General features: G+C 49.8%; 3 protein-coding genes across 8 annotated transcripts; all 3 read right to left on the reverse strand.

The window, feature by feature from the left end:
• Positions 1–5,102: 5,102 nt before the first annotated feature.
• On the reverse strand, positions 5,103–9,646 carry LOC112872586 (ARM REPEAT PROTEIN INTERACTING WITH ABF2). The gene is made up of 3 exons (XM_025935636.1): positions 9,228–9,646; positions 8,961–9,101; positions 5,103–7,086 (listed from the first exon to the last, which is right to left on the reverse strand). The coding sequence occupies exon 3, from the start codon at positions 7,052–7,054 to the stop codon at positions 5,378–5,380; it is 1,677 nt and encodes a 558-aa protein (XP_025791421.1). The 5' UTR covers positions 7,055–7,086; positions 8,961–9,101; positions 9,228–9,646; the 3' UTR covers positions 5,103–5,377.
• A 297-nt stretch (positions 9,647–9,943) lies between these two features.
• On the reverse strand, positions 9,944–14,965 carry LOC112873552 (protein COFACTOR ASSEMBLY OF COMPLEX C SUBUNIT B CCB2, chloroplastic). 6 transcript variants are annotated; one of them, XR_003224774.1, is made up of 8 exons: positions 14,687–14,965; positions 14,489–14,598; positions 14,315–14,386; positions 14,070–14,213; positions 13,647–13,800; positions 12,945–13,157; positions 12,474–12,635; positions 9,944–10,666 (listed from the first exon to the last, which is right to left on the reverse strand). XR_003224774.1 is itself a non-coding variant. In XM_025936546.1 (7 exons), exons 1-6 carry the CDS (start codon positions 14,889–14,891, stop codon positions 12,961–12,963), a joined length of 882 nt encoding a protein of 293 aa, XP_025792331.1. In that variant the 5' UTR covers positions 14,892–14,964; the 3' UTR covers positions 9,944–10,666; positions 12,945–12,960. The 6 variants fall into 6 exon arrangements, 3 of the variants coding, with proteins under 3 accessions (XP_025792331.1, XP_025792334.1, XP_025792333.1); XR_003224773.1 differs by having other exon boundaries at positions 12,474–12,703; XR_003224772.1 differs by having other exon boundaries at positions 12,474–12,715.
• A 1,763-nt stretch (positions 14,966–16,728) lies between these two features.
• LOC112877223 (F-box protein PP2-A13-like) lies at positions 16,729–19,239 on the reverse strand. The gene is made up of 3 exons (XM_025941455.1): positions 18,611–19,239; positions 18,064–18,182; positions 16,729–17,508 (listed from the first exon to the last, which is right to left on the reverse strand). Exons 1-3 carry the CDS (start codon positions 18,962–18,964, stop codon positions 17,073–17,075), a joined length of 909 nt encoding a protein of 302 aa, XP_025797240.1. The 5' UTR covers positions 18,965–19,239; the 3' UTR covers positions 16,729–17,072.
• Between the last annotated feature and the right edge of the window lie 6,527 nt (positions 19,240–25,766).

Consider the following 25,766-nt stretch of genomic DNA (forward strand, 5'->3'; position numbering starts at 1 on the left):
TCATCAGCTCGCGCTCGTTGCCTACTTGCCTGCAAGAACAACAACAGAGGCAAACAAAGAAAAGTGCACAAAAGCTTTCGAAACTTGGATCTCAAATTACTCTTTCAATTCTCAGCAGATTCAAACGAAATTTCAGCCTCATCAAACTGAAAGATACGGCGCTCCATGGGAAATTTAAGAGAAAGGAGAAACTCGAGGTGCTCGGGGAGGGATTTGATAGGCGACCATCTAGACTTTACCACATATATCCTAGCACCGAAATCACTCAAGAAATCCGAACCAAATTGCAGCAAAAAAACGAAGAATGAAAAATCATCCAAAAATCACCCAAAAATAGAGAAAAACAAAAACACTCGGGATGACAAAAGATTGACGTTTAGATTACTTCACAAGGTCTGGTTATAAGCCATTCCTAACCTAATCAAACCATTAGATGGTAAAAAGCTCAAACAAAGAGTCACTCCTCACTTCCTCTCTCAGATCTAATCAAATTCTCTTTCACAAACAAATGAGAGGATCTTCCAAAAAATTAGCTTCCCAAACCAGCCCACTCTCTGTATATATGCATCTGGCAAATGACCAAAACGCCACACAACCCAAATACCCCTCAGGGATAAAATTCTCAAACTATTTATCGGAGCACCAGACTGACGCACCGTTTTCACGATTTTGCTTCCCCTCAACGCAAGCTTCGCGATGACGCCACGTGCCCTCCATTGCCGCCATCCGACCGCACCAGACGTGCCCCCATTTTTGAGGCCCAAACTGGGAAACCTGCCATCTCCACTTGGTCGCCGCACGACCACGATGTCGACGTGTGTCCGGCCTCCACCAAGTGCCACGACGCCTTCAAGTCTTTGCACTCACGCTGCACGGGCAGCCTGCTTGAAGTTGCCATCGCCTTCCTCCTTAACTTGATCGACGCTGTCTTCATCACATCCATGTACTCTTGCTCTTCCGTGCACCACGTGGACCACCCATGACTCCGCCCGGACTCTTCGTATCCCTCGGTCGAAGCCTACTTGTGTTCATCCTTCACCGCCTAGTCCATCGGCATGAAAATTTCAATCCATCACCTTGCCTGCAAGAACAAGAACAGAGGCAAACAAAGAAAAGAGCACAAGAGCTTTATAAACTTGGATATCAAATTACTCTCTCAATTCTCAACAATTCAAACGAAATTTCAGCCATACATCCTTAACCTTAAGCTAATAGATCTAGGGAAAAGAGCCTTTAACTCCAATTTCACAAAATCCCGAGAACTTTAGAATAGGAGGAAATTTAAGGGAAACAAGAAACTTGAGGTGCTCGGGGAGGGATTTGATAGGCGATCACCTAGACTTGATCACATATGTTCTAGCATCAAAATTCCTCAAGAAATCTGAACCTAATTGTAGCAAAAAACAAAGAATGAAAAATCATCCGAAAATTACTCGAAAATAAAGAAAAATAAAAACACTCAGGATGACAAAAGATTGACGTTTAGATTACTTCACGAGATCTAATTACACGCCATTCCTAACCAAATCAAAGCATTAGATGGCAAAAAACTCAAACAAAGAGTCACTCCTTACTCCCTCTGTCGGATCCTAAGAGTCACTCCTTACTCCCTCTGTCGGATCCTAACAAACTCTCTTTCACAAATAAATGGGAGGACCTTTCAAAAAATAGCTTCCAAAACGAGCCCACTCTCTATGTATATGCGTCTGGTTAAATGATCAAAACATCACACAACCCAAATACCCCTCAAGGGTAAAATTGCCGAAGATGACGATGACAATGACAAGTAGTGGCTATGGAAGGGTCTCTCCTTTTTGGTGCTTGATGTCAAAGGGGGAGTGAGCTCACCATAGGTTTTGTGACTGCTTTATCTATATTTGCTTCGTCGTTGAAACGTTGAACTTTAAACTCTTGTACTTGTGGACAAATGAAACTTGTATTTGTATAATATCTGGTGTACCCAATGAGATTTTTAATGTTGTTAAACTTTATTGAGTTTCTCTATGCTAGTGTGATCTTAGAACCTTATTGCTTTTGTGATGCTCATGACTTGGTGTTTGTTCATTTTCACTTTGTTATTGTGATATATCTTGTCATGTGCATCACGTTGATATCTATCACATATTGCACCCCGCGAATGCAATTATATAAAAGAAATCTTTCTTAATATGTGCAAATAGTATTTGAGGCTATTTTTGAATCTATCTTGATGAATGCACATATTAAGGAGGAGTTCAATTATATAATTGAATTCAAAATGTTTTACTGAATTTATTGTGAGCCTTAATTGTGTTGTCATCAATCACCAAAAATGGGAATTTGAAAGTGCATTCGGCTTCCTAAGTGGGTTTTGGTGTTGATGATATACAAAATTAAGGAGCTAATGAGTTTATCAATTTTTTTGATGGGTTAAAATTCAATGAAATAAAAAAAGTAAGAAAAGACGCCAAATTTGCTTAAAGAATGGTGTTGGACTTAAAAGAAGATCTTTACTTATTTTATATTTTGAATTTGAGTTTAGAAAACACCTCAAGGGATGCGAATGGATAGTATGAAGGTGTCAAAGTGCTTATTTGAGATGCTGACCATCAAGGAGAGACACAAAATCACACACTTGTGCATCTAGTTTACTGTCTATTTCAGTATGTGTCGGAAGTTTGAGATTCTCGGCCTGCTGTGTTAAAATTGTCGGAAGTTCCGACAATCACTTAACCAGTGCACTAACAGCTAATTTTTTAGGCTTGGGTATTTATACCCTCTTGGTCCCCCTTCATTTGGTGCTGACCTAACCCGAAACAAACACTTCCAAGAGTATTTACTACTCCTTTTAAAACCCTCATTGAGCTAATTCTTTAGTTGGTTTGAGTTAGGGCTTGAGTGAGAGCAAGATTGAGGTGTGAGACTCAACCTTTTAAGTGAAAGAGCAGCCAAGTTCATCTCAAGAGCACTTGAAGCATACTCATCTTTCGATTTAGGTTTGTTACTCTTGAAGCTTACTTCTAGATGTTTTAGTGTCGTCCGTGTCGTCCGTGGAGCGTCCTCTCATGTTTGTGCGCCCCGGAAAATTTGTATTAGCCTATCCTTTATGGATTTTATAGTAAGTGACTCAATCCTCCTTTGTGGTTGATTGAGTGAGGTAAAGGGTTAGTGGAAAATCCGGCTCTTTGTGAGCTCCTCAACGGAGACGTAGCTTCCTTAGTGGTAGTGAACTTCGGGAACAAATCTCTTGTGTTTTGTGGTTATTGCATTTATTTAGTTCCTATTGACGTAGAGTTTATTTTACGACGATCTACGTACTCGAGTTGTTGTACTTGCAAAGATCACCTGCAGAAGTCTCCTAGTATCATTGTGTAACTTTTGATTCAGCCAGCTTCTGCAGTTTCAAGTTTAATTTTGAATTTTGTATAAGAATTTTAGTTTTGTCGGAAGTTCCGATCCAGTGTCGGAAGTTCCGACACATTTAATTCCTACGAAGAATTTTTCCGATTTTTCAGGTACGCCTGTTCACCCCCTCCCAACGCTCTAGGCATCACCAGGATTGTTTTAGGTCAGCCTACTCGAACTTGCCATCATCTTCCTCCTTGTCTTGACCAACGCTGTCTTCATCACATCCATATACTCTTGCTCTTCCGTGCATCACGTGGACCGTCCTTGACTCCGTCCAGATTTTTCATATCCTTCGGTCCAAGTCTACTCATGTTCATCCTTCACCGCCTAGTCCATCGGCATGAACATTTCGCTTAACCTTCACCGCATGCCGTCGACCTTCACGTTGCATCCTACATCTCCACGTCATAAGTCAGGAGATACACCAAATCCACGTAACATCATCAATCACTCATAATCCAGGAGTAACTACCGTTGGTCCTTAATTTTACAAATATTCTTCCTTTATTCTACTTCTCTCTCATCCGTATCGATGAGCGTGCAGGAGCGAGACCCCGAGAGCAATCTGGGCGGGTCAGAGACTCAGAGGTAAGCCTCCTGAGGATATCGCTGCCACTGTTTGGTTCTCCGTGTGGATGGTTCTGTTCTGCACCCACACGGATGGCATTGCCGTCTCGGGCAGAAGCTAGATCGTATTATAAAGGAACGAGGCCTGGTATTTGGATTCTATTTATTTCTACCACCTCATATTCAGCTACAACCTTTGATCGTGGTATCCAAATAGGAAATTCTATCCAGTCCTGCATCCACAGACGTGACGCCGAATCACTTCCATCCCGTCAAGTTGCCTGCATCTAGCCATCCACACTTCCGTAGGAAAGGGCCGTGTCACCTAAACATGCCGGACAATCGCGAAATCGTGCCTCACAAAATGTTCACGTCCTGTTACAGCAGCACGCCAGCACGCACGTACGGCGAAAGCAAAAAAGATTCAGCTCGATGTTACCTGGCGCCTGTCCACCGTCGCGGATCACCAGCTGATCGGCGGACAGGATGCGTGTATTAGATCACCAGCAGCTCCACCGCCACCGGCCGCCGCCGCCTGCACGGACTGGACGAGTATGGTCGACGGCATGCCGTTGTCTGGCAATCATTGCCGACGCGCGCGTGCAGGACGCCCATCTGCGATTTGTCCGCATCATGCTCCAATATGTCTTGGTCGCTCGCCACTCGGCAGTCAGCACTCCACCAGAAGCTGCTGTTTGGCACAGTGATGACACAATCATCAGCACTTCGCCGGATTCTGTGACACTCAACTCAAAGGACACGCCGACAGCTTTGATCAAAGGATCAAAGGTTAGGGTGTTAACTCGAGGATCAATGTGCAGGGTTGATACCAGTATCGATGTGCAGGAACGCGACAAGGTTCGTGCCTGTGTGCATTCAGAGCCGAGGAGACTTGAACCGGAGGCGTCACCCTGATCTTCTAAAAGATTGGAACGTTGCAGAACGAAACATCAGCTAGATTTCACATAGCAGATGAAAAGCAAGCTAGATGGCAAAGGTTCTTAAAATTTAGTCTAGATAATTTAAAAACCGATCTCTAAATGGATCAGACTCTACATTTAAATAATTCCACACTTATATAATTTTGAGCTAAACACGTATAAGAGTCATGATCCATTACCACCTTGCAAGCATAACAAAACTGTACAAAATGATCTTTGCCTGAAGAAATTTTTATTAGACTTAGGTTAGGACTTACGAGTACGAGCTAACGAACGAACTGCCTGACACACACATTAGCCAGCGAAATTACAACGCGATATGTTTCACTTCACATGAACACGACTACTCTCCGTCTCTCCCTCTCTTCACCGCTCTGCCGCACTTTCACTTCATCGAGGCTATGAAACAAGACGGGACTTTTATACAGGTTTACGGCAAAAAGAAGGAGAGCTTCGCTACTAGCTGCTGCTCCGGATCGTGCCTACTTCCTGCTGAAGAGAGTGCGCAGCCTGCCGCGGTCCAGCTTCTCCAGCAGCTTCTTCGCGCCGGCGACGTCCTTCTCCGAGAGCTTCTTCAGGTACCCGATGGCGCCGTGCGAGATCATCAGCCTCCTGCACCGCTTGCTCGCCGACAGCGCCAGCAGGCAGGAGATGGCGTACTTCTTCGCCGTGTTCTGGGGGCTCGGGTCCAGCAGCTGCACCAGGTTCGGCACGCTCTTCTCGTCCTTCTTGACGTCCCGCGCGTTCGGGGGGTACCCCATCAGGGTCGCCACCGCCTGCGCCGCGGCCTCGCGTGCGCCGTTCGACTTGGCCTCCAGCAGCCGCACCAGCAGCGGCATGCACCCGTGCTCGCCCACCACCCGCTTCATGTCCGTCGAGCTGGAGACCTTGCAGATGGCTGCCGCGGCAGCCTGCTGGGCGCCCACGGAGCCCTCTCGGAGCACGTGGACGAGGCGCGGGAGCACGCACAGCGACACCAGGCTGTCCGGCGAGATGGCGGTGACGAGGTTCCGGAGCGCGGCGACGGGGGATTCCTGCGGCAGCGGCCCGTCGATGTACGCGAGCAGGCTGCGCAGGCCGCCCTCGGACACGACGGCGCGCCGTAGGTTGTCGTTGCTTGACGTCAGGTTCTGCAGGCACTCCGCGGCGTACTCCTTGGAGCCGGGCACGACGCCGGAGTCGAGCAGGTTGATCATGACGCGCACCACGCCTTCCTCGGCCAGCGCCTGCCGGACTTCCGGCACCGCGGAGATGTTCTTGAGCGCTCCGGCCGCGGCGGACTGCGAGATGGAGTCCCCGGTCTGGCAGACGTCGATGAGCGGGCGAACGCCGCTGTGGCCGACGATCGCACGGGCAATGTCGGGCGACATGGACAGCCGTTGCAGCGTGATGACGGCCTTCTCCCGCCCGACAAGGCTGCCGGACTCGGCCAGCCGGATGAGCGGCGGCAGCGCGCCTTCTGACATAAGCTTGCCCTCGCAGCTGCCGGACTCGGCGAGCAAGCAGAGGACAGTCGCCGCCTTCTCCCTGACCTTGGGCGCCGTCGCCGTGAGCAGCTGCACCAGCGCAGCCACGTTGCCACGGCCGAGCGCCGACAACACGCTCTCCTCGTTCTCGCACAGAGCGTCAAGCAGCCCGTCCACCGCCCGGTGCTTCGCCTCCGCGTGCCCAATCTGCAGCCTGGCAAGCAGCTCCCGCACATCCGTCTGCGCGCCGCCCGCTGCCGCCGTGGCCTCAGCCTGGGCCGCCGGAACCGTCGCGTCGGACAGCACACCGGTCTTGACAAGAAGGGCGCAGTCCCGGAGGTTGAGGTCCAGCTTCCCGGCAAGCGCGTCGAGGTCGCTCTGCATCTGCAGCTTCCCGGCCTTCGGGGGCTCGCTGCAGCGCGCGCCGAGCTCGGCAGCCTCTGCAAGCGTGGCGGCCACCGACTGCAGCAGTTCCTGGCAGAGCGAGTTCTTGGAGAAGCAGGGGTGGCTGGACAGGTCCGACAGGCACGGCGGCACCCGCTCCAGCCTCGCCGCGATGGCCTTCCACCGCCCGCCGAAGCCGGTCGCTGCGCGAGCGGCGGCCAGGGCTGGTGGCACCAGCCCCCGCGCCCGATCGAGCAGCTCCTCCGCCGTCGCGTCGCCGGCCGCGGCCGGGCAGCTCCGCGAGCTCATATCTTGGCCGCTACAGCACCTCAGCTCGTGACCTGCAAGTACTCACACCAGACGGATTAGTGCTCACTACTCACTGACTCTTTGCCACAGAAGCGCAAAAGACAAATCTTGGAAAAGAGCAAGCGGAGAAGAAGCTGGAAGGAGACACAGCATGGAAACGCCGGCTATTTTAAGCGAATCAAAAATCCATCTAGGACTAGTCTAGGAAAGCTCCAGAAAACCATACGCCCCACCGAGCTGCTCACCCCTGATACTGATCATTTCTTGCTTGGGCTGGACGATTGGTACGTCGAATTGAGAGGCGTAAATGCGGTGACCACAGCCACAAAATTATGAGCTGGTACGAAGGCGCTATCGAAATTTCGCAAGCTTTCCAAACGGCGAGTCTGGCATTTCAAAAATTGACTCGAGGAATGATGACTGGGTAGGTGACGAGTGAATGCGAACTCACAAAAAGAAAGAGAAAATGCAGGAGGAATGTCCAAGCGCCACGAGTGGAATAGAATGCACCTCCATCCAAATTCAAAACAGAGTGACCACAGACCAATGCAATCTAGTTCTTCTGAGCCAGAGAAAACTTTGTTTTAAAAAAAAAACTCATTTGGTTTGCATTAGTGGAGCTACTGGCACTCTTTTTCAAAATATCAAACTACTAATTAACTTGATTATCAGAGGTGGTGGTGGGTTCCACCCGTGAAGAACGCGTGGTTTAAAGCGACAACAGAATGTTTAAGATCGGCCCCGCTATAAAAAGGGGGTAAGATTTGGGTGCTCATGATTTTCACATTACTTTCTCGTATTCAAGTCCAAAGATCTCGCACTTTCATCACACAAAAGAATCATGGCGAAATAATTGCGCAGGGAACGTATCGTAGACGAACCGAGTCCTCTGGAAAGATGAACGCAAAATCTCACTCTGATGCTTCCCCTAAAGCTTTTGCCATGAGCCCTGACCTACCACGCATGCATGCAAAGTAAGATCAAAAGAAATGCTTTGGCTGGAGGTTAAGAAATGACGGTCGCCATGGCCCATGGGGCTTAATAACCTCATGATAAACAAAGAAAAGGGAAGCTACTCGTGCTAAATGACCTACAGTGCGGAATGACGCGCGGGCCCACCTGTCATAGCCGGCGGCACAACCACCGAACCACGCGTGCGAGCCGCGACCTGTGTCACACGTCGCCTTTTTCGTGGCAACCAACCACTTTTCTCGCACGAATTAAAGGCTGTGTGGCTCGTGCTCGTGGCAAACTGGAAAAAATGGTGGTGGGTGCAGCCGTGCATGCGGCGCACGGGACTGGGCCCACGCCGTCGGGTCCCGCTCGCAGTTGGTTGGACCGCCTCGGCGGCCCGGGGAATCCAAGGAAATGACCGAGCCCAAACCCCAGAGCATACAGCGCCTCGGGGCGCGCAGGTGGCGCGCCCGCCGGTCATTGGGCTGTGCTCCTCCGCTGCTGGGGCAGTTTGGTCATTTGACAGCTAATGCCGTGAGGACGCCGGCGTCGGCGCGACGGCGCCGGTAGAGACGAGGATTTCGTCTGCGTTTTCCTAGCCTTTTGCCTTTTCCTAGCAAGTGCCACAAGAGAAAGGATCTTTTCTCTTGTGATTTTTTAGAAGCGAGGCAAATTCTCAAACTCTCGACTCGCTCGGCGTCGGTCAACCCAAGGACGATCCATCGCGATTTCTAGGAAATTCGAGAGACCTTCTGCGGAGATCAACCCGTGCAGTTGCATAGTGGAGAAAGCAAGGCGGAAGGCAGCAGCCAGAGGGCCAGTAGGAAGAGCGTAGGCCTGGCTTGGAAGCACAAAAATGGAGCAAAGGACAAGGCGCGATCGAGAACGAAGAGTAAAACACCGAACACGGAAATCACACAAGAGAGCCAAGTCCTGGGGGCCTGGGGTTTACCTCTCTCACCGACGATTTCGCTTCCGCCGGCCGCGTCACAGCTCGACGCCCCTCCTCGTCCGCCGCCACCCCTTCCCGTCCTCCTCCTCCTCCTCCCGGCGACGATCGCCGCGGCGCAGAGCCCAAACAGAGCTAGTGCGGCTGCAATCAGGATGCCAATCATCAATCAAACGCCCGTCTCCCTAGAGCACCCTGCATGTCCGCATGATGGAGAGAAGATGGAGCAAAGTAGGGAGGGGAAGATTGGGGAATCATGAGCACACGCACCACTAGCACCACCTCCGCCTCCGCCGCCTCTTGTAGCTGCCCCGGACAGGTCTGGCCAGCGAGCGAGCGAGTCGTTGGGGGCAATTTATTCCGGTGGTGGGCTGATACAGGTCGGCCGCTGCTCCGAGCAGAGGTTTTGAATTCAGGGCGCCCCGGGCCGTCGGATCGGGGCGTGGGTCCCGGGTGACGGGCGCTGGGGATCGGGGACTCGGCGGCTGTGGGATCCGACCGTTTGAGGCTGCTGCGGCGGGGCACGCACACGCACCAGAGGATTTTGAAATGGAGCAGTGCCGGTTGCGCTGCGACGCGTACTTGGTGCGCTGCGCAGCGCTGGCTCGCTGGTCGCCCTCCCTCGGCGCCACCCCTCCGCTACTTTTTACGCCTTTCTCGCTGACATTCGCTGCTGCAGCCGGGCGAGAGGTCAGGGTACGACGATTTTTCTTCTTTGAAAAAAAAATCAGGTTGCTGTACATGAACTGTACTGTACTTGCTTGAGCTCCAATATTTTTGAATCTGGTCGCTGCATCATTTGATCGGAAGGGGATGGGCATGATTTCCTGGATCAGGGGGAGAGAGAGAGAGAGAGAGAGGGGTTCGCGTGGTCCATACGGAAACGGAGGGGATCCGCGTCATCTCCTTTGTTTTTTTGGCGAGACTGCAGCAACGTGTAAAACTTGAGTGATCTCACGTAATTTGATGTGGCGCCGTGCCCGTGGTGGCAAGCAAAACCATCGCAGATTCGATTTCAAGATCAAAACTCGCGGGTTTCTCAAGGACGCATTTCGAATAGCTACCAGATCCATCGTTGTTGGATCATGTCTGAATTGTCGCAACAAGCTTCGCTCCAGCATCGGCCCCCTCGCCCTTCACTGCGCAGCACGGCCCAGATGCAGAAGGGGGAACGTGACCCTCCTCCCCGCTGTCCCTTTTGCTTGCAACCGAACCAGCCTTTATCCAACATGCCAGCGGCCTCACGGCGAACCGAGTGAGTACCTGTACCACAGGGTACAGAATACAGGCTGCGTCGACCGCAACCACATCCAGCTGCCAGCATTTAAACAGCTGTTGAGCTATTGTGTGCATGCAAGGACGCACGGCAGTAGCGTCTCACATGGCTCCTGCAAGGTTACAAGGGAGGCTTGGCGATTTCATGCCGCTGAGATCGAAAGAATACAAGATTGCTCAGGTCAGGGTGTTCTTGCTTCGGCAGCAAATGAATGGTTAGCGAGCTGTTCCTGTTCATGCTGAATGGCATTGAACAGGCTCGGGGAAATCCTCGTCCAATAGTCTCTTGCCTTTGCCACTGGCCGGTAGTATTCTCAATGTTCTATTGAAGAAAACCGCCACGTTTTATAGTTTTAGCTGCATAAGAAATAGCTGTTGTGAATTTGACCTGGTCTTCCACTCCTTCAAAAGAATGATCACACCTTGGTATCCATCTGCATGATGGAAAGAGAACTACTCTTTAGTTTAGAATCATGTGAGAAAGTGCTATTTTACACTCACAAAAGATACGAGTGCCAATAATGAGCTCTCCCCGAACTCCAAACCAGGCAATAGCTGAATACGACTACAGCGGCACATGATACAGATGGAGGTTCCAAACCAGGATTGTTTGTGTCCACAAAGAAGTTCCATCACAAAGTAACAGCACTGATAGCATCTAAAATATTGTTAATCGGTATTTCTTTCCTTAATGTCTTAAAATCCCTACTCGCTTACGCCAACACTATCAAACAGATCAGTATCTGATTATGAAAAGAATTCATGCCTTAATTGTCCTCAGAAAAATGCTACCACAGCACCATTCTACTACACCAACGCTTGACAAGTGAATCCATGTTCAGAGTGTAAATCCTTAGTTCATCTCAGTTCAAGCAGCAGCTGGCATTACCACTTCTACTATTATCCTTGCAGAGTTGTAGTACAAAATGCCAAAAGAATTATTCAGAAGTATGCCAGTACCAACAGCAATAATTGGTACCCACCAAGCAGTACCAGGAGACATGCACCAACTACATGCTTAATACATATGCAACAGGACATCAAAAGGTGCCATGGAGATTTCAAGATTTGGTCAGGTACTTAAAAGGAAGATATGGGACCAAGTAATGCAGTGAAAAAAAGTTACTCCAAGTTTTTGGATCTATCTTCATACTACTGCCTCATACCCTTTCGTATCCACCTCCAAGTATTTTATGATGATTTATTTGAGGGACAATTTCTGCGACCTGATATAATATAACACAACTATGAATTTCTTATTCAATTGTGAACCCTATTCAGATTATTTTTCTTAGCTTCAGTTAGAAAATAATTTTGCGCTAATATGACCCATGAAGCATTCTAATTCACATTCTATCTAAGGAAAGAGGATTGATTCTACCACTGCTTGCAGGAGCTAGCACATATATACGTATCAAAGGTTGGGTCCATCTTTCGTCTTAATATATGGTTCGGCTAAACCTTCAGCACTACACAGCAAAAATAGAAATGACTAAATATGTGGAAGGTCAGGTAATTGATATTTGATACAATGATTTTAGTACTAGTTATGAGATGTAGAAGCTCATGAGAAAAGGTATTTGTTTTTTTTAATGTTCAAATTGAAGGTCAGGATAGTCTAGTCAGCACCAAACAGCTCAACAATCGAGAGAAATGCAGAGGTTCTGGCAATTGATAACGAGGACAAACGGAGTAAACCAAGGCAATAACACTTGAAAATTCATGTTTTGGTTTTATAAAAAGCTATAAGTTAGCTACCAACTTGAAGCAATGACTTCCAACACTGGCTCAACAGAAGTGACAGACATTTCCATCTTCTGTTAAGTTTGTGTATACTAGCAAACTGAGCACTAATTCCAACCAGCAAAATTTATTACTGAAGAGGACACAAAGTGTCTCCTCTAAAAACTCTAGGTCCATAGATGAGAGATTGTGAATGATCTGCAGTGTTTGTTTTTTATGAAAGGTGAAAGAGTTTCATTTCAAGTTAAACCCAGGTGAATGTACATGGATCTTCAGTCTTTGCAACTCTGATCTGTGACAACACTTTGGACCTAAAAGCTTTTAGTGCTTATAAATACAAGCCAGGTGCCCAGCCCCCAGCAACCTTAACTGGGCTGGAGTGTATGTAAATTATGATAGCATTGCTAATTTGGACAAGACACTAAATCCCTGGTGCGGCCTTTCAGCATCAATGGCAAATCCAATAAGACATACCAAAGCAAAAGCACAGAGACGAACCAAGCATATCTGCATTTTGGCACTTGTCCGCTGAACAAAATTGCTGGACTGTTTTGCTTCAACAAGTGGCAAACCCAATGAAACTGCCAATCTCCCTCCAACTGAAAAATCTTTTAGTTCGTATCTGCTTTGTCCATTTTGCCAGGAAATTCACTACAAAACCTGCTTAAGCCAGTCAGTCTACTTTACACAACCCAGTCTTTCCCAATTCATTTTCGTGTATTGCCTGACTGTCAACGTTACTGTAAACAAATTATAAATCCAGTAAACAGAATAAAAAATCTAAAATAAACACAGCAACATTCACCTCAGCAAAAAAAGAAAAACAATAGTGATGCAGTGCTTTTCTCTATAAATAAAAAAGATGGATAAATTGTCTTGTCCAGGAAACACAATATCTTCTTAAGTGAAACTGAAAGAATATAATGCAGAAAATAAGAGGAGATATCTCATTTGAAGATGTTGGAATACCTTAGGTATCTCTGAACTAGGCACTTTGAAATTTGTTAGCAACTGTTCTTATCCAGACCCTATCTTTCTCAGTATATGCATAATTTGCATTGGAGGCTAACAGGATGACACCTTCAGTTTTTGTTTCACCATTAGGTAGATCAGGACTCCTAAGAACTGGTTGAACAAACACAGAAAGAACCCCATCTGGTAGAATCTTCGCAAGCTGAGAATCTGGTCAAGGCAGAATGATAGGCACCAGATGTCAAACAAGGGGGAAAGAAAGTTCTGAAACTTCTATGACCAGCTAACCACCAAATAGACATTAGTAACTTGATTGTTATTCCTAACATGAATATCTGATTTTGTACGTACAAATTTGGCATAACAAGACATATCCACAAAATTATATAATATAGATATGCCTCCCCATGCTGCCCACAAACAACACAACAACACGAAACTGTCAAACCAAATGTAGTTATGTAGGTACAAATTTTAAGTGGTTGCAGTTACACTACAAACTTCATATGATTGGTACTAAGTACTAACTATCATGTACTAAGTTCAGTGAGTTATAAGTGGTTGTGCTTGCATAGCGCACTTTTGCAATCAAACAAACAGGTGAAAGTGAAACTAACAAGCTGCAAGTATAAAGCTAAACCAAAACTTCATGTTAACATAACATTGAAATATTCCGCTAGGTGACGGTGGTTCACTTACCCGAAGAATTAGGAAAGTACAAATTATCCCTCAAATCAACAAGTCCTACTTGCTGCATCTGACTTTTGAACCACTCAATTATGGCATATTTTGAAGTATTTGCAGGTGGATCCCAGAATCCTCGTACACAAAACACATCCCCAATTGCTATGAGCTGGGAGAAAGTAAAGGCAAAATGAGCTATCTGATGGTTCAGAAATTGTGATTCTTTCTAACAAGATTCACACAAGAACTGGACAAAGCAATAGACAAATCGACAATAAAAACCTGCACACAATTGCACATTGAGAAGAATTTGTCGCTGCAACTACTACTTAATTTGAAGTACCGATGATGTATATACACATAGGAAAGGTGCAAGTATTTGGTATATTATAGCTGAATTCCATCAAGTTAAATTTCAATTTGTACGAAAATTCGTACCACAGATGTGGTGTTTGTGTTCCGCAGCAGGACGTAAGACGCCCAGGCCACGTCCTCCTTCTGTGCCGCTGACAGGTTCTCAGACATTACGAACAACTGCCTGCTCCCCTCGGGCAACGGCACACGGCTGGCAGCATCAGCGCCCTGCAACATCAACCAAAAACCCAATCGCACAATTCTCAGTCCCCCGCTATCCCAGAGAAATGTACCATCTGATCAATGCCAAGACGAAGTCCCCTTCGCACCTCTAGGAACCTCCCGAGGAACGGCAGCGTCGCCGAGAACGCGGCCAGGCACAGCCCCAGAGCCTCGGACCTCTGCGAGTTCGCACGCACAACCAGTTAGGCGCATCGGTCATGGGTGGATGAGAAGGAGGGCGGGGCGCGGGGCCAGGGGATTGGGGAGGAGCGAGGACCGACGAGCTGCGCGGGCGTGGGGGACGGGGAGAGAAGGTGGTTGAGGACGACGAGCGCGCCGAAGCCGAGGCCTATCCACCGCGGGAGGTACGACTCGTCCAGCCCCGGGATCCCTGCGCCAGACGGGGGCGCGGTTTAGAGCGGCCAGCTGTACGCCGGCGGCGGCGGGCTGAGTGGGAGGGAGGAGGAGAGGGTTGGTACCGAGAGTGAAGCGGAGGACGGAGAGGTTGACCTGCTGCTGCGGAGGGTCGGAATTGGAGGCGCGGACGCGGACGCGGGCACGGGAGGATGCGGGAACGCGGCGGCGGGGTTTGCCCGCCAACGACGAGCGCGGAACGAGCCGGGCGGTGGCTGGGTGGAGAGGTTGGGAGTGGTGGAGCGGCAGTTCTCGGGCGAGGAGCGGCATGGCGCCGTGGTCGTGCGCGAAATGGATTGGTGATTTGGTGGTGGCCGCCGCGGCAGGTGCGCGACGTCTCGACTCTTGCGGGACCGGACTGTGGAGAGTGTGGACACTTGGACTGCCAAGGGCGCTGGATGATTTTCGTTCCCTTGGGCCTTTGGGCCGGCATCTCAATGGGCTAAAGTTCAGCACATCTGTAGGCAAAGGACTTGGCGTGTTCGGCCCAGATGTTTTTTTTGAAAAAGTATTCGGCCCAGCTTATCCAAGCTTCTTTTCGCCCATATACGGCCCTTCCATTTCATTTCCTGCAGCCGTGACGCCCGAGGTCCCACACGCTTCAAGTCCACGTATGGCTGGCGCTAACCAGCAAAACGGAGCAGAGTGGGAATAGCTTTTCAAAAAAAAAAAGAATAGTGGAAATTTCTCCGAGCCTCCTTCCACAGTAGTGCTTCTTGCATTTCCTCCTCGGTCAAAAGCGCCATCGCGTCTGCGAGCATCGCAGGAAACATGATCAGATGATTCGATCTCCTAGACAAGGCCGCAAGCCTTCCAACCACCACCGGCACCGGGGTCAATCAGCAGTAGACAACGCAAAAGTCCTTGCAAATAGCCGCCGAGCGACCATTGTTTTCCCGGCTAGTCATCACTGACGGCGAGAGCACCTCACCTTTTCTCAGATCTCAGAACAACAAACCCGCCGAGTGGTTGCCCGTCGGGCCGGCGAGCGGCCGAGCGCCTTGCCGCGCCCATCGGCCTGGCGACACGAAAAAGGGCGTTGCCCCCCTCAGCTCAGATGCCGGGACGAGCAACAAGGGGGCAAGCCCGGGTCAGATCCATGGCTTTATCATCATGCAGGTCGGCCACAGGAGCAGCAATGGCGGAACGATCCATGCAATCCTCGGGCGCACCACCGAAAGTGCGGATGGGCGTGCCGGCCAAGGACTGCACCAGCCCTAGGATGCGGATCCATTCGGCTTCCTCCCGCACCGGCACGGCGCACCCAGCTCAAACGCGCCATTATTGATTGGGTTTGGGTAAGATCGCTCCAAGAACTTCAGAGAGAGAGAAAAAAGAACATGCAGTGAAATCCCAGCCAAATCGTTCTCCAAAAAAAAAGAAATTCCCAGCAAAATCGATGGGGAACGGCGACCGCGTCCGCGTGCCAATGGGACGCGCGGTTTTGCTTGTGCCGCCGGACGATTGACTGAGAACGAACTGCCAACTAGCCCGCAACCGATACTATATTAGTATATTTTCAGAGGGCATTTGTTTATGGCGCCTGATCGTGGCGATGACGACGACGACGACGGGATGCAGGGTCGCTGATTAGTCTATGTGCGATCTATTTCTAAGGTGAAGCAGAGTCTATGGGCTGGCAATAAAAGAAGGGCATGCGAAGTCGGCAACGGTTCCAGACCGAAACCGCAGCCGACAAGTGCTGTTGCCCACTGATTCAGTCGTATGTTATCTCGATCGGTAATGCGAGCTGCGACTGCAACATCTTGTCTGCCCTAGATGTAGTGGTGTACCATCCCGCTGTACCAACAAAGCAGATGGTTGTCATCCTCACCCATGCGGCCATGCTTTCATGCGAATGGTACTAGGCTGTCAGCGTCAGGGCTCTCCGAGGCTGCCAGAACTGACTGGAGCAAGAAAGATGGAACAGTCAGGTTAAACTCCGCTTTCATGGATTGATACTACTTTTTGTAAACTCACAAGTCGCAACGGATGGCCAAAGCTCATCCCATCACCATTAGTAAGTACATGTCATCATAGAATGTACAAGCATAGAAAACCACCACAAGCTGGGCGATTGGTAGCAAATTAGAAACTGGAAACAAAATTTTCCAACTCATTTCAGTATGTTTGAGCACGTTTCATCACCAGCTCAAAGGGGGCAGAACCACATCACCACAGAAATTACAAGTTTTGGGAAACATCACAGAAAAATCAGTACAGTCTATCTCGAGTCTCAATTCAGCTCAAGGGGGGTAAAAAGGACCTTGGGAAAGGACTGACAAAGGGCCCTAATATCACTCGACCATACAAAATTTCAGTTCTACAACCATGTACACTTCCCTCTGCTGCATACTAGAGCCCAAATTGAAAATAGGATCAGGCTACAAGCTGCATTCGCTCTAACATCCTAATGTGAGTAACCTCCACAACATCTACACTCTCATCTCGTCATCTCCGAGACCTGACCACCCTCCCATGCTGAAAACCCTTCCCCTTTGGGTATATAAGCACCGAGTCGACACACAGGCCGCCCTTTGTGTGTGTGCAGTCAATCTGCGCCATGGAGAACTTCAGTTTCATCAGCTGGTCGGGCTTTGAGGCCACAAAATCACCTGCGTGGTACAAGACCCAGCTCCCGGGCTCCTCCAGGTAGCACTGAGACAATGCTTGCTGACCATCGGAGGTTGAGAGCTGGAAGCGGACAGGCTTCTTGTTCCAACCATGGACATGCTCTGAGCTGCAATGGCGGCGGCCAAATCGTTTGTAGAACTTCCCGAGATGGACCCTGAAGTACAGGCTATAGGTTCCAACAGGGAAGCAGAAATCGACTTCGCCAACAACCTCAAACCACCAGATTTGCTGAAGGTAAGCTACAGATTGGAACCTGCAATATAAAATTCGGTAGCTATTGGTCAGATATTTGATTTCAGTAGTATGGTCTCAGGAATAGTTATGAGCTACAACAAAAATACATTGGAAAATATCCCAGATGACCACAATTAAATGAGGCACCTGTAGTCAATAACTTCCAATGGAACAAAGTAGATACAGGCTTCTTGTGCTAACACTTGGAAGCCTGGAAGCTATGTTATATTCTAATAACTATGATTATGAAGAAGCAATTATCTATTTATTTTACACCTCTTATACTAAGGCAGTAGTCAATTTATGCATATCCTAAAATTAGAACACGTAAGCATCCATATCTGCCTCCTTCCAGAGCAAATAAGCTTATGCATCCAAGTAAATCATGTTTGAGAAAATAATATAAGTGAATGAAGTGTTTGATGAAGAAACAAGGAACAGGTCAATCACACCATTCGGAAATATCTTCAGCCCAATCCATTGCAATCATGCCACCGTATCATCTTTTTAACAAAACTACCACACACTGAACCAACAAAACATTAGTAAATGTTATATCAAATCCCATATTCACCTTGATTCTGAAGTTGGCATGTGCTGCCAGTATCTTCTGTCGTCAATCCCAGTAATCACCAATGCTTTTGAGGACAGAGCCATACAAATCATGCCTTTGCTCTTGTCCAGCCAGAATTCCTACAATTAGCAAACACATACACTTCAGCAAACCTGTTCATCACTCCATTTGCTATCCCAAATATATATATATACTCCTAGTCCTAAAAAATAGCAAGCTCCCTACATCGGACGACACGGCCACACGGGACAGTAATTCGAATCGTTTCAAGCTCTGAGATGCGTAAATCCCATATGGTCATATTCTAATTAATCATTCCCTGCCTCCAATTTGAGTTTGCCCCAAAGATAGGGAGTATATATTACTCCATACTTCTTCCCTTGTCTCTTATTCAACTCAGGAATACTTGAGGGGTCGACACAAGGACAGAACAGAAGACCAATTCAAGGATGACGGATTGCAATCCTCCACACGACCACTCATAAAATTTTCAACTCCCGCGACATTAAATCTCAGAAAGTCAAAACGGGGGAAGCAAAAGTATCACCTTCTGGCCGTCACCGAAAGGCACAGGCTTGGAGAGCCTTGCGTAGATCTCCTTCTTCCCGGCCCGCCGCCGCCGCCGCCTCCCCTCCTCGCCGGTCCCGACGAACTCCATCAGGTAGCGGTAGTTCTCCGGCAGCTTGGCCTCCCACACGAAGTCCGCCCCCGCCGCGCCGCGGAACGCGTGGTTGAGCCGCGCGAGCCGGCAGATCTCAGGCGGGTCGAGGCGGAGTAGCACCTGGGCGGCGCAGAGCTCCGGCAGGTCGCCCAGGCCCACAGCAGCAGGCCCGGCGGCGGCCGCCGCCGCCGCAGCCGCGCTGTCCGCCCCTCCTAGCAGGCCCGACACCCACGCCCCCATGCCCCCTCTCCGCGGCCTCCAGTCGCAATGATTTTCTTGCCCGGCCTCCGCAGATGGAACCCAACCAATCAATCCCCCGGAAGCTCGGCCCCCGGATCAAGCTCCTGACTCCACGCCTCGCAGGCCCCCCAATCCCCAATCGCAGCCTCCGCCGATGGACTCCACGGGAATGCGAATCGCCCGGGAAATCGCTTGACGCGTGTATGAGGGCGGTCGGCGGTCGGCGAGATAAAAAAACGCTAGCTTTCGGGCCGGGGGAGAGGGGGGCAATTTAAAGAGGGAGACGAGACGCCAAAATAGACGAGGGGTCGTTAATGGGCAATGGATCTTGCACTCCCTGGCACAAACACCATTGAAAACTCTCGATAATCGCAAAATGACCTTCTTCAGGGACCGTTTTGCAACATTTTATACTAGCAAAAACATATGAGGAGGACTAATTTATAAGTACTTGCGTGCTTTAGCCATACGAGATTTCCCCTCATTAATGTTAAAACAGATTGGATTCGTGGGCCGCCGCCGTCGGTAACACGCGCCAGTGGACAAGGTCCATGCACCGGGCGGGTGTCAGGCGCTGGCGAGGCCACGCGTCAGCGATCGGGTCCATGCCATCGACTCGTAGGGTAGGTGCAGGGGCCGGTAGGACGTATGAGCCGTATCGACTGGAGACTTCTACAATGGCCCCCGGGCCGCATGGCCGCACGACGTAAATGTGCCTGACAGGCTGGAAAGCCCGTGGCAGTACCTGCCCTTGCCCAAAAGGTAGTTACTGCACCTAAATTTGGGATTAAGGCTAATCACAATAGGAGTTTCATGGGGTGTTTCATGGCATTAATTAGCCTGCCACATCAGCAATTTGGATGACATGACACATCATTTAAGAAGTAAGAGTTTCATGAGGATGAAACTATGTTAACTCATTTCCAAGAACTTGGAAACCGTGTGAAACCTCTAGAGTGTTTTGTTTCATCTTCACACAATTGAATAAATTCTATCGGTTATTTATTTGCAGCATTTAAGTAGTATGTTGGCATATGAAATAGTGAGATGAAACTCTCTATTGAGAGAGGGTGTTTCATCCTTCTACAAAGTTGATGTGGCATTCTTGGAAACATGGACATGAAATTCATTGTGATTAGCCTAAAGTGTTCGTGTCATGATAATGTGGATAGCATGTACACGTGGCGCACATAGGCCATCGCATGACGTACCTACAAAACCACAAGCACGCTGCACGCACACCGCCTCAGTTTATAGGAAGATTGCGAGGGTTTATGGGAACACATCGACATGGCTAGCACACCGATTTCGCTTTTGCCATTTTTTTTTACTACACCTGCCAAATTCATTTTTCCCTTATTCTTATTTTTAATGGATTTTCTCATAATGTATGTTTCCTTAAAAAATACTCCCCTCGTTATCATTTGATAGTCATATTTTCTAAATTAAATTATTTTTTTCAATAGTTCTATTTGAGTTGACATCTTAGGTATAGTATAGATGACCATTCTATTTGAGTTGACATCTTAGGTATAGTAACTTTTCTAGAAAAAAGAATGGAGAGAGTATGATATTATGCGAAGTATTTTAAGACGTCAAAATTTTCTAGGCACCAAAAAATATGACGATCCAATCAAGCGAGAGGCTTCTTTCTCTAGCGAAGTTAAGATTTGAGGTTTGGGATTGAGCTTTTAGATACGAGGACTATAAAAGTGTGAGATGGATTTAATCGCGAAGCTCACACTAAAGTGTCGCTCAAGTGATGGAGGTTGGTCGACGGTCCACTAGCAGGATGTTGTTGACCTTAATGATGGATAAAAGGTAGATAATCAGCGGGTATGATGTAGATAAGAGTAAGGATGGTTTTATCAATGAACAAAATGTCTACAATAAGAATGTTGTTGTGGACGAGGGCGATGCTTCGTGAAATTCTGTCCGCAATAAAATGATGGTAGCGGAAAAAAAATTATGATGATAAAGCGAGTTGCTCCATGAGAGCTTGAAGAAGAGGGAAGCCCACTTCATTTAACTGGTCTAAGAATTTTTAATATCTAGCATACGCTCAAAGTACCAACTTAGCATTTTGATTTTGAAAAAAAAAACACACGAGAAAACAGATAATAAGCCGATCCAAAACCAGGGTCGTTTTCGTGCAAATCAAGCGATTAGGTGTGATGTCACGAATGAATCAATCATCCATTCATCCCAATCACCAGGCGTCCCCGAATTAACGTCGCTTTCAGCTGCGATAGTGAGGCGATGAAGACCGCCAAAACAAAAACCTAAGCTAACCCTAAACCCAACCGGCGACCCATCCAACCCCAACCGCGGACTCAATCTTAGGATTCCCCACTAGTTTTATGGCCTCCCCCACGCTACCCCCGCCGTGAAAGCAGCGCGATCTCGCAGCGTCGCCGCCCGCGCCTCGGGAGGAGCTGGTCGGGCATCCCGCGGCGTGGCCGCCGGACAGGACAAGACCGCCACGGCGATTCTAAGGCGGAGCTCGGCCGGACCTGCCGTCACGGTGCGCCGTGCACGGAGGCTGCGTGCGTCCCCGTCGCGACCGTGCATCGGCGCGAACGGAACGGAACGGGGCCTGGACGGGGGGACGTGGCGGGCGCGCGCGCTCCGGTCTAAGCTTATCTCGAAGGATCGGGTGGGGAAGAGGGTCCATTTCGGTCACGGCCGGTGGGTTAGGTGGCGCGTCCTGTGGCTCATCTGGTAACCGCTCCGCGCGGTGTGCCCGAGCCAAAACCAAAAGGCTCCGGCCGGGGCCTGGAGAGGCTGAGGGTTTCTTGCCATCGGAATAAAGTGTGAGAAAAAAAACGAACCGTGTCGATCGATTTCTGGCCAGACGTCGCCCGACGTGTACCTACGGGTGGATTTACGTGGAGGGAGGGGCTGCCACGACTGCGGTACGTGGAAGGCCTCGGGCGGACCGGGAGCCGTGCGGCACATCAACTCTTTCCCGGCGATTATTGCTGCGCTACTAATCAAGATCATCAATCAGACTGATCGTCTCGCAAAAGTTTATCCACGAAGCAGAGACAAATTAAACTGCCCATCGGATTACCGCTGGTGCTGCAAATTAGGAGCTCGAGCACCTCGAGTTTTCACTGCGCGTATACCTGCTGCATTGTTACCGTTGCCCGTTGTGAGGACTGGACGCTTCCGTTTAACCAATGCTGGCCAAGCGCACAAAGCCTATGAGAAACGTATCATCAGTTCCTCATCAGCTCACAGACGACACGTCACCAGCACGTTCGGCGGACAAAGTTCCATGCACTTTTGCGCTTTAACACCGCACCGGAGGGAGCAGTAAACATCGGAAGCGCACTATCTGCTGGTACCAGCGCAGTCCCTATCTAAGATACCGCTATGCTTACCATATATATTATATAGACACTATATATAGAAACTACATTCTCAATGTATAAATTTTTTTAAAATAAATTACTATCCAACCGTATCTTTTCTCTCTCTTTTCTCCCCCTGCCATCTCTTCTTTTATATTAGTTTTGATATAGACATGATTTCTTGCATAAGATATGAGTTTTTATATTTTTCTACCTCTTCTCATTAACTATTTTTTTGTATAGCAATATATTTGAGATAGAGGGTTGAGACTGCCTGGCATCTCTCTCGAAAAGAACCTTTGCTTTGCTTTTCCCCGGCGAGCCCACCGCGACACATGCATGCAATCATGCAGGCAGACCAGGGTCCGCGTCATCCCACGAACGTTCCCTCTCGCCGCCGCCGGCGGCCCCTGCGCGAGGAGATAGAGCCGCCGCGTGCACAGGCAAATATCCGGTCGGGGCACCGTTCGCGGCGGCGGCGGCGCACGCAGCGGGGGCGTGGATCCGAGTCAGCACGCGCGCGCGCCGGGCCGTGGAAACGCGAGACGTGTCGGCCGGCCGCTGTTTTGGCGGAAGGGAAACGGATCGGGATAGCGCACTCCTGCATACGGTGACTTCGGAGTGATCTGGGGCAAGGATCGGAATAGTACACTGCATACCGTGATCCGAATAGTCTTTCTTGGTGTCGCTGAGAGCCATCTTGTCTTGGTCTTCCTGTCGAAAATTTTCGGAGGAGAGAAGTCCAACTTACGGAGCCCAGTTCCAAGGTGTTTGGTGAAAAGTTTCAGGGCAAATCCCCTCCTGAAAATGGATGCTATCTTGTCGGAACGGTTACCTGACCCCGAAGACAGAGGTCCGGAAATTTGATCCGGTTCCAAGCAAGCGGTCTCCGCTCGCGCGGCCCATCGGCCGCCGAGGTTGCTAGTAATTGACCGGAGGGGAGGACTGGTTCGCCGTTGACTGCTCCACCGGCAGCGACAACCTGACAGACAGACTAGTCGGCTTTCGGCCACCGCGTCCGTACGGCGTCACGGCTTTGATTCCCGAGCCCATCACGTTATCACGTGGTGACTCAGCTAGGGCATCTTGGCAGGGGCGTGGAGTCCAGTTGGACCGTCACGTTTTGCCGTGGGCGCGCCCGCATCTGCGTCACAAAATCGTTAGCCAATGCAAGAAACCACGGGCCACAGCTAGCTCGGCGCCCCCACGTACGTCCAACCGCCGTTTGAACCAACTCCAATGAGGTGCTTATATAAAATTATAAATGCGCTGATAAGCTTTCTTACTGGGGAGAAAAGACATGTACGTATAAATATAATAAGAGCATGTGGCGTCAAAACATATGCTTTTATTACGGTCGAGACAAAACCAAGAGGTTGGTGAGTGATACGTGCTTCTTCGTTTCTTCCACGAGAGTTCTAGTAGGATCCATGTCATCAGTACGTGCGCCGTGCATTATTATGCATCTAAAATAGGATTGTAGTGCTAGTACAACACTAGAACTTGCAATGCTCGAATTGGCTAGACGGAATTTCTTAGAGACAAGTGATGGGATGGGATCGCTAGTCCATGATAAATCGCAACGAGCAGGTTTTGGCTGAGCGTTGTTGTTTCACTGAGGTGTCCGACGGTGTTACAATATTTACTAACCCTTTTATCTAATCGCCGACGGGGTTGTAGCATGGTGCCCGAGAGATAAGATAATGAATCTGCTACCAAGAATCGCCGAGCAGCCATCACCGACAGAATCAAATGGCCCGAGCACTCACTGTCGACCAAAAAACAATTCGTCCTTCGGCGCATGAGATAGGAGCCGCCTAAACATAGAGACCTTGTCTGATTGCAAGGGAATTGAAGGAGACTGGAAGGAATTGAATCCTTAACGAGTTAAAATTCCCCTCGATCCCTTCCAGTCCCTTTCAATCCCCTTGCGGAGGGGACTGGGGATTAACCGAATAAGGTCCGAGGACTCAAAAATTCCAGACAACCGAGGTCAGATCAAATGGCCAGGCAATTGGGCACTACCTGATTGAGCGACAGGCTCGGGAGGACGTTCGTACGACGCCACCACGCCGCTTATCTCGTGGTGGTGTGAGTGTGACTCATCTCCAGCACGCCAGCACACGCACTACTCGGCACTCGCTACAAGTCTTTCCCGTGGGCGCACCTGTTTCCGCGACCAAGTGCGCGCGCGCATGGGAAGCAGCGGCCACTCGCCGCACGTCCACAAACAAATTAAAACCGCCGGTTCAACAGCGACGGCCAGTATCGTTTGGCAAAAGGATGTGCTACAAGCCCTCTTGTTTCATACTCCTACTATAAAAAATGGTGCCTATGAACACAACATGTTTGGCCAAGATAAGCTGTGGCGAAGACACGAGTTTATGCGGGATACGCGCTTCTTCGTTTCTCCTCCACAATGATGATCGATGCGCCCTGGTCAAGTGTTTCTTGCTGGCTGCAGTCACGGTCTGCCGCTTCCGTCGCACCACCGGATCGGAGGAGACGACCTAGCGTCGCCGTGGACCCGTCCTAGGATCCTCTCGGGCCGGTGGCACCCGCCTGTGTAGAGCAGCACGCACGCCACCGCGTAAGTTCACGCTCCGTCACCGAGATATTTCTTCGATCGCTGGTACAGGAGCAGACAGCAGAGTTAAAACGAGCGTGCACGGATCGAGTACGCATCTTGGCAACTGGACAAAGCGGCCGTACGTCCGCTTATCAAGGGGTGATGGACCGCGGCCCACCGGCCGGCCGATCCGCGCGCGTCCGTCCAGACCGGCCAGCTTGGGCAAGTTGATGAGCCCGGGCATAGGCGGGTGGCTAATTGGCCACGACGCCACGCCCACGCCAGCCGCTGGTGGACCCCCTCCGGTCCCGGTCCCGGTCCCGCCGGCGCCGATGACAGGCCCGTCCTCCCGCGGCTCAGAGCCCGCGACGCGCAGTATGCTAAGGCGTCGTTGTGACAACTGATAAGGACGCGAGGCTCTCGCTCGTCGTGGCCTAGACTCTGCTGCTTGGACGGAAGCTTGGAGCCCGGGACGGTGGCCGATGCTCCCGTTGCGGCGTGAGCCTGTGAGTGTGAGGTGCGATCGAGTCCTCTAACCCACTACTCCAAGCGAAGTGTCGTGCGCTCGTGCTCGTGTGCGCTCACCGTGGCGGATGGGAACCGGCCGGACTGCGAGATCGATGTCGCCTTTGATTCGTGATGACTCATGAGCGCACCGCCATGCTACCATGTGACCCAGCTCCGGCACGCACAAGGCGTGGAATAATCCAGTTGGGCGCCCGCTCCAGTTTTCCGGCGTCGCGCGCGCATCTGCTTTATATGTTAAGGCGAGCACGGGGGTAGGTAGTGCTATAGTAGCAGGTACACAGACACACACACCGCGCGTACATCCTCCGTTTCAAGAAACTCCATCATCATGCAAGGGGCTTATAGGTGT

The sequence above is a fragment of the Panicum hallii genome, chromosome 9 (genome assembly GCF_002211085.1).
Source record: "Panicum hallii strain FIL2 chromosome 9, PHallii_v3.1, whole genome shotgun sequence".
Taxonomy (NCBI): Eukaryota; Viridiplantae; Streptophyta; class Magnoliopsida; order Poales; family Poaceae; genus Panicum; species Panicum hallii.